We start from the raw sequence: 7,776 nt of genomic DNA on the forward strand, positions 1-7,776 counted from the left end.
AGAGAGAGAGAGAGAGAGAGAGAGAGAGAGAGAGAGAGAGAGAGAGAGAATAATCGTAATATAATAGAACCAAGTAATATTTCTCGAGTGAGGAACCATCATAAGACAGAATGACTGCCATGGGCAATAGTCACCTTGGCAACCAGATGGCAATGAAAAGTTATATTCAGCTTCCCTCCCCACATCCCTCCAACTCTAACCAGTTGTCAGTAACAGAAGCAATCGATTGGAAGAACTAAGTCTTAACCAAGATTCAGGCAGATCCTACTATTAGTCTTTCAGCATTTAAACAGACCATTCCTGGCCATAATATCCTACCTGTTTTATGCTCAAACTGGCCTATCCTACAATGTCTTGCTAGAAACAAATAATCACATCAACAAAATCTCAAAGTCAGAAGATAAGCCAAGACAGAGAAATCTGACTGCTAAAGGCTAAGGTATCAGTTTGAATATTGTACAATTTTATATTTGAAGACTGAATATCAGCAAATGATGGAGATTTCATCCTAGCAGTGTCTGACAAAGCAAAACAACAACCCTGAAACAAGCCTCTTTGTATAACTAAACAACAGTTTACAACATCATCGTCATCATTTAACATCTGTGTTGTGTGCTGGTATGGGTTAGATGGTTTGACAGGATCTGGAAGGCCCAAGGACTGAACTGTGCTCTAGTACCTACTTTGGCTTGCTTTCTAGGGCTGTGTATACCCTTCCTAATGCCAACCTCTTTACAGCGTGCTATCAACATTAGACAGGTTGCCAAACAATTTGCAAGACTAAAAATACCTCTACCAAATCTCCTCACAAGGTTTTGGTTGGCCCAAGTGGGCCACATGACTAAGAAAACAAGCTAATTTCTCATTAGGCATGCATACCTTTCAGAAAGACACGTAAGCTGCAGGGTGCCAATGACTTGTGCAGATCAACCTTCTAACCACTCAGCAAACACCATTCTATTGCATCTCACTATACAATCTTGGCTTAGTGATGTTGGACTCATGAGCATAAAATTGTAGTTTCAATTCCAGGATTGGGTGACGTGTTGTGTTCTTGAGCAAAACACTTCATTTCATATTGCTCCAGTCCACTCAGCTGGAAAGAAGGAGCGATCCTACAACGGACCAGCATCCTGTCCAGGGTGAAACCAGGAGACTGGCCCTATGCTCCTTAACCCTTTCATTACCAACCTGGCCAAAAAGTTTTTTGGCTCAAATGACTAACCAGGCCAAGTGAATTTCAGCATAAATCTCGTTAGTACATCCGTGAAAACATGTGATTTCACTTTGTAAATAGTTGAGTATCTGACATTGTTTGATGTGATATACAAACTGCGCAAATTTTGGGAGATTTTTTTCTCCACATTTTTTCTTCAGCAATTATTTTTCAACTTTTAAAATGGATAACAGTTTCATGCTATCAGACAGTGATTCTGAATTTGAGGGCTTTTCAATGGAAGATAGGGAGAAATCAAGCAAATGTAATCTTGTAAGCTTGTTTGAAGCAATCACTACAGAAACAAACTATTATGCAGAAAGTAAACAAACCAAGAAAAAAGACAGCTTGTGGTTTACATGTATTTGAGACAAAAGTTATGCAACAGAATTGATTAAGAACCATTTCTTCAATTGTGTCCCTAAAATCACATTAATATGTCGATAAATAAAATAGTTGTTTAATGAAACCAGTCTAAATTTGTGATGCTTTTAGAATTTAATTGAAATTCATAAGGGTTTTAATTAGAAATATAGTAACGAAAGGGTTAAAGGAGTAATGTGGACTAACCAGACAATGATTCTGCTAGAAAAAATAGAATAATGCTTTTGTTTAGAGTTTATCAAATTAACTTTATTTTATCATGTTTGAAGTGGTAAACTTGAAGATGCAGGAATTTCCTGAAAGGATTTCTTTAAACAAAGGATTAAGATTCAAATCTAAAAATCTATCACCATCCTTTATTTAATCTTCATAGTTTTATTTCCAGGACTCCATTGCTGGCAGACATTAAATGAGTTTTCTGAAGCAGCATTTTATAGTGAAATATCCTTCTTGACGCAAACCTGCAAACCTTTTCAGTCGCAGGGACACAATAAAAGGATGTGAAACCCTACTTACCATTTTTCACCTGGTTTCAGAAAGTTTTCATGTTTGGAATTTTTTGCTAACATTGAAGAACTAGGAGGCTTTTTCTTTACTAGGAGCTTTCTCTGTTTTTCAATGTCTTCCCTTTCTGAAGCTATTTTTTCTTGTTGCCTGAAACAAACACAAAGAAAGAAAGACACTCAGAATGTGAGATGAGGGTAACTTTTGAAATACTTAACGTTTACTGGAGACGAGAACAGACCTGTATCAATCAATATGCTCTGGTAATAAGAGATGCACACACACACACATTAATATTCAATGTATGGAGGTGATGGAAATTAACAGACTGATAAATATTATGGGGAATATTTAAATGATTAAGAAGAAGCATTAATAAGATAATCTTTCAAGTAATTGACCTCATCTGTAACGATGTTTCTAATTTGATTCCATCTGGAGACATCTGATGAACATCTGGTGTTCGAGGTAACTTTAGAACCTTAGTGAGGACCGACAGGAAAAAGTCTTGAATGCTTCTTATGGCTTAATCAGATGAAGAAGAGCAGCAACTCTGACTTTTTTTTAGGTTTCTGAGACTGGTTAGGGAAAAAGCGAAGAAGAAATCGCTACTTCTGGATTACAATAGTAGGAAGCAAAGGTGATGAGCTGTCAGAAACGTTAGCATGCCAGGTGAAATGCTTAGCGGTCTTTCGTTTGTCTTTACGTTCTGAGTTCAAATTCTGCCAAGGTCGACTTTGCCTTTCATCCTTTCGGGCTCAATAAATCAAGTACCAGTTGCATGCTGGGGTCGATCTAATCGACTGGCACCCTCTCCCCAAAAATTTCAGGCCTTGCGCCCAGAGTAGAAAAAAATATTAAGTTTTTCTGAGGGCAGAAGTACGGTCTGAATCCTTGCCACTGAATGGACTCTGCTCAAGACAAGCAAGGACCAGACATGTTAAATAAGCTCAAAGGACAGGAATACTGAAGGAAACTGAAAATACACACATGCACACACATGTACATACACATACTTACTTTATTAAATCTGTGAAAGCCCAACCATCTACCCAATTTTCAACAAATGAAGCTCCCTGTCTCTGCGTCACAAACTGCCCCAACCGTAACCGGTTTTCCATGCACTTCTGTCGCGTAGTTTTCTTTTCTAAAAGACTCTGCAACAAAGAACAGTAAAAGTTGGTCAGTTGGGAAAGTAAAAATGAGAAACTGATTAAATGTTACAATATTTTCACCAGTGGTTCTTAACCTGACTGTCAGTGACCCCTTGAGGGCATCGTGAGCTTGCAAGGGGCAGCAAATGTGAAGGAGTCACTACAGAAGTTATTGAGAGGTATACAGATAATACAGTTCTATATTTAAGAGATGAGGAATTGTTTACATTATTTACATTATTTACACTACACTCTCTGAGTGGTTGGCGTTAGGAAGGGTATCCAGCTGTAGAAACTCTGCCAAATTAGATTGGAGGCTGGTGTTGCCATCTGGTTTCACCAGTCCTCAGTCAAATCGTCCAACCCATGCTAGCATGGAAAGCGGACGTTAAACGATGATGATGATGATGATGACATTTGACGGATATTTGTCCTCATCTTGTTTGTTGTTAACACAACGTTTTGGCTGATATACCCTCCAGCCTTCATCAGGTGTCTTGGGGAAATTTCGAAACTGGGTTCTCATTCCTAAGGTATTTTTTGATGCTATTATTATTATTATTATTATTATTATTCAGGTCACTGCCTGGAATCGAACTGAGAATCTTGAGGTTAGTAGCTATCTCAGATATATTGAATAAAACTGACCCTGGTTCCCTCCAAGCCACAGATGATCTTTTGCAGTTAGATTTACAGCCTCTCTCCACCCACCCACTGTCCACTGGGTAAGTCCCAATACATCTCCAACGCCATCTATTTCTCTCTGTCTCTCTCTAACTGTGGCCCTATCTTTCTCTTTACTTCTCTCCCACTTTCGTTCTTCTTCGTCCTGCTGGGGTGGCCAAGTATGTCCCCAATAGTAAGACAACTATCTCTGTCCTTATATCATAATCTAACCTCTTGCCTGGCACACAGACACTTTCTTTGGTTCCGATCCATCTTTTGTCTTTCAAGTTACTTGGCGGCAGCGCCGCTGGTGCCATGTAAAAAGTTGCACTGGTGCCACATAGAAGGCACCTGTGGTAGTGCTATGTAAAAAGCACCAGCCAACTAAATCCACTCACAAGGCTTTGGTTGGTCCAGGGTTGTATAGGAAGACAGTTGTCCAAGTTGCCATGCAGTAGGACGGAACCTGAAACTATGTGGTTGGGAAGTAAGCTGCTTACCACAGGTCCATGCCTGTCTCCTGATCAGGACAACAACTCCTTAATACAGATTGACTCAAAACTAGATGGCTCAGATTACTCAGCATGTTAAACTCTTTAATAATATAAATCTACTCAGAGAAAAGGGATCCCTTGCTGAGCAATCAGTAAGTTAACCCTTTAGCATTTAAACTAGCCATATCATGGCCAAACATTCTACATGTCTTATGTTTAAACTGACCAGTTTCAGCTTCTCGCGCCTACCCTACAATGTCATGCTAAAATTATACAATCATATCACAAAGATCTAGAAGCTTTGAGATAACACATGATTCATTCCAAACAATGTGAATAAATAAGTATTACATTTGACAGAGGAATCTGAATGATAAACGGTCAAACACAGAACTGACCAGAGTTGCTTGACAAGAACAATGCTAATAAATGCAGTAAACAAAACCAACCAAAGAAAGCGAAGCCGACTTACTTTTTCTATTAAAAGAGATTTATTAACTTCTAAACATTTTTGAAGGTTTTCTTTATGTTTTTCCAGTAGTTTCTGTTGTGCATTGAGCTGTCTTCTCAATTCTTCATTTTGCTGTAAAAGAACAAAAGACAAAATCTTAGCAAATAATTACACACATCATCATTAAACGAAAGAAGACAAAAGAAACACAGAAATAGTTTATCATTCTACGGAGGCTGATGTCATGTAGACAGATGATGCTCAGTCAAGCGCCAAATGCTACATTTTTGTAGGCGCAGGAGTGGCTGTGTGGTAAATAGCTTGCTTACCAACCACATGGTTCTGGGTTCATTCCCACTGCGTGGGCACCTTGTGAATGTGTCTTCTACTATAGCCTCGGGCCGACCAAAGCCTTGTGAGTGGATTTGGTAGACGGAAACTGAAAGAAGCCCGTCGTATATATGCATATGTACATATATATGTATGTGTGTGTATATGTTTGTGTGTCTGTGTTTGTCCCCCCAACATCGCTTGACAACCGATGGTGGTGTGTTTACGTCCCCGTAACTTAGCGGTTTGGAAAAAGAGACCGATAGAATAAGTACTAGGCTTCCAAAAAATAAGACCTGGGGTCGATTTGCTCGACTAAAGGCGGTGCTCCAGCATGGTCGCAGTCAAATGACTGAAACAAGTAAAAGAGTAAAAGAAAAGAGTACAAGAGTTGCAGTGTGGAGTTAGGAGAAAAGGAATCTTCATGACCCATAGTTACCACAGTTTAGGGCAATGGCTCTCAACTGGGAACCATACGACACTTGGGGTCCTTATAAGGTTTTGCTGTTATGTGTTATGTGCTATAAATTGCTCGCTCTTCTACAATATCCAGGATATTTCAACAACGTTTTCTTTTTCATAAAATCCCTAATAATATCAAATTATAAAAATATGATAGGATATCTTAAGCATTGAATGGTTATGAGGGCTAATCCAAATAAAATACAAATTAAAAGGGTCCATTATTTAAACAACAGCTGAGAAACACTGGTTTAGGGAGCAGAGTGTTAACAATGTGAATGTGCCACCACTGATAAGAATATTAACATTATCAGTCTTCATAAAATCTGTTAACCAATGAGGCCTTGACATGGTCACTCAATTTATTAGAAACAGCAGCCAAATCTCCTTCAAACCCACATTGTACTGTTTTTTAAAAAAAAAAAAAAAGCCAGAGACACTGAGTTTAGGGGACACGATTAAAAAGAAGTCATTGTCTTGTTTTGAATATTTTACATCAACGATCTGCCAGATCAAGGGATTAAGCTAAGGCATTGGGGTTGGCAGAGTTGGTAGAGCAACAGACTGAAGGCCTTGCAGGAACTATATGGATTTTTGAGATCTGAGTTCAAATTTCACTGATGCCAACTTTGCCAGTTATCCTTTTGGGTTTGCCTTGTGGCATATGTCCCGATTCTTTGAATTTTGAGTTCAAATCCCATGGTGGTCAACCTGGGTCGTAGACTGAATTCATTATGCAGTTTAACAGCACCACCCGATATTTGGGTACATTTAGTGCACTCCACTCTGTTGCAATCATTTGGGACCAGGTCACCAGTTTGAGCAATAACTTCTGCCCTCTCTCCTACCTCTCACAGAGGCCCTGGACAAGGTCACAAGCACCTCACTCCCTTTTAATCATCATCATCATGGTGCTCACATGGGTCAGATGGAATTGGCTCAGGCAGATTTTCTAGAGGATGGCATTGCTGTTCTATATTTAAGAGATGAGGAATTATGTACATTATTTACATTTGACGGATATTTGTCCTCATCTTGTTTGTTGTTAACACGTTTTGGCTGATATACTCTCCAGCCTTCTTCAGGTGTCTTGGGGAAATTTCAAACCTGGGTTCTTATTCCTAAGGTATTTTCCCCAAGACACCCGATGAAGGTTGGAGGGTATATCAGCCGAAACGTTGTGTTAACAACAAACAAGATGAGGACAAATATCCATCAAATGTAAATAATGTAGATGACATTGCTGTCACCAACCATCACCTGTTTCCAAGCAAGGTAATATTTCCCATTGCTGGACAGGTTTTCACAAGAGTTGGGAATTAAAGTAAGGACTCCCACTTGCGTGAAGGTGATACTTATTAAAAGCAATCACACAGCAAGTGTCTGTGTGAATCAAACTCACTACCTCATCCTTGTGAGCCGAATGCCCTCACAAACGAGCCATGCGTCTTCACATGCCTCTCCCCATGCCATTTGATTTCAAAAGAAAACAATTGCAACTGGGCTCTTGATATTTAACCCCCAGTCATCTCTGACCAAACAGAACTATGATGAATGGGATTCCAAAAATGACCTTCCTGTTTTTTTAAACATTGAATAGATATGAGGGCCAATCCAAATAAAATACAATTCAAAAGGGTCCATAGATAAAACAATAGTTAAGGTCCACTGGTTTAGGGAGCAGAATGTTAACAACATGAATGTGCCACCTGTCTTTTTAGGTATGTGTAAGAAAACACTAGACCAATGTATGGTTCCCTTTCTCAAGACTGGTGGTGATGGTGGGGGCCTGCTGCTATTTCTAGCAGAAATGAACAGCCATTCTTTTATTTGTTTCAGTCATTTGACTGCAGCCATGCTGGAGTACCGTTGAATAAATCAACCTCAGGACTTATTCTTTGTAAGCCTAGTACTTATTCTATCGGATTCTTTTGCTGAACCGCTAAGTTACAGGGACGTAAACACACCAGCATCAGTTGTCAAGCAATGGTAGGGGGACAATGGCTTTGGTTGGCTCAGAGCTATAGTAGAAGACACTTGCCGAAGGTGTCACGTAGTGAGACTGAACCCGGAACCATGTGGTTGGAAAGCAAGCTACTTACCACACAGCCACTC

General features: G+C 39.5%; 1 protein-coding gene across 16 annotated transcripts in view; it reads right to left on the reverse strand.

Annotated features, from left to right (window-relative positions):
* Nucleotides 1-7,776, reverse strand: part of LOC106869835 (serine/threonine-protein kinase tousled-like 2) — a 314,313-nt gene that overhangs the window by 17,066 nt on the left and 289,471 nt on the right. For all 16 annotated transcript variants that reach the window (XM_052970854.1, XM_052970847.1, XM_052970848.1 and 13 more), the window contains 3 exons: nucleotides 4,891-5,001; nucleotides 3,125-3,261; nucleotides 2,117-2,254 (listed from right to left, as the gene is read on the reverse strand). In XM_052970854.1, the coding sequence (XP_052826814.1) occupies nucleotides 2,117-2,254; nucleotides 3,125-3,261; nucleotides 4,891-5,001 (386 nt within the window). The remainder of the gene's footprint in view (nucleotides 1-2,116; nucleotides 2,255-3,124; nucleotides 3,262-4,890; nucleotides 5,002-7,776) is intronic.

This window comes from Octopus bimaculoides, chromosome 9 (assembly GCF_001194135.2).
Source record: "Octopus bimaculoides isolate UCB-OBI-ISO-001 chromosome 9, ASM119413v2, whole genome shotgun sequence".
Classification (NCBI taxonomy): Eukaryota; Metazoa; Mollusca; class Cephalopoda; order Octopoda; family Octopodidae; genus Octopus; species Octopus bimaculoides.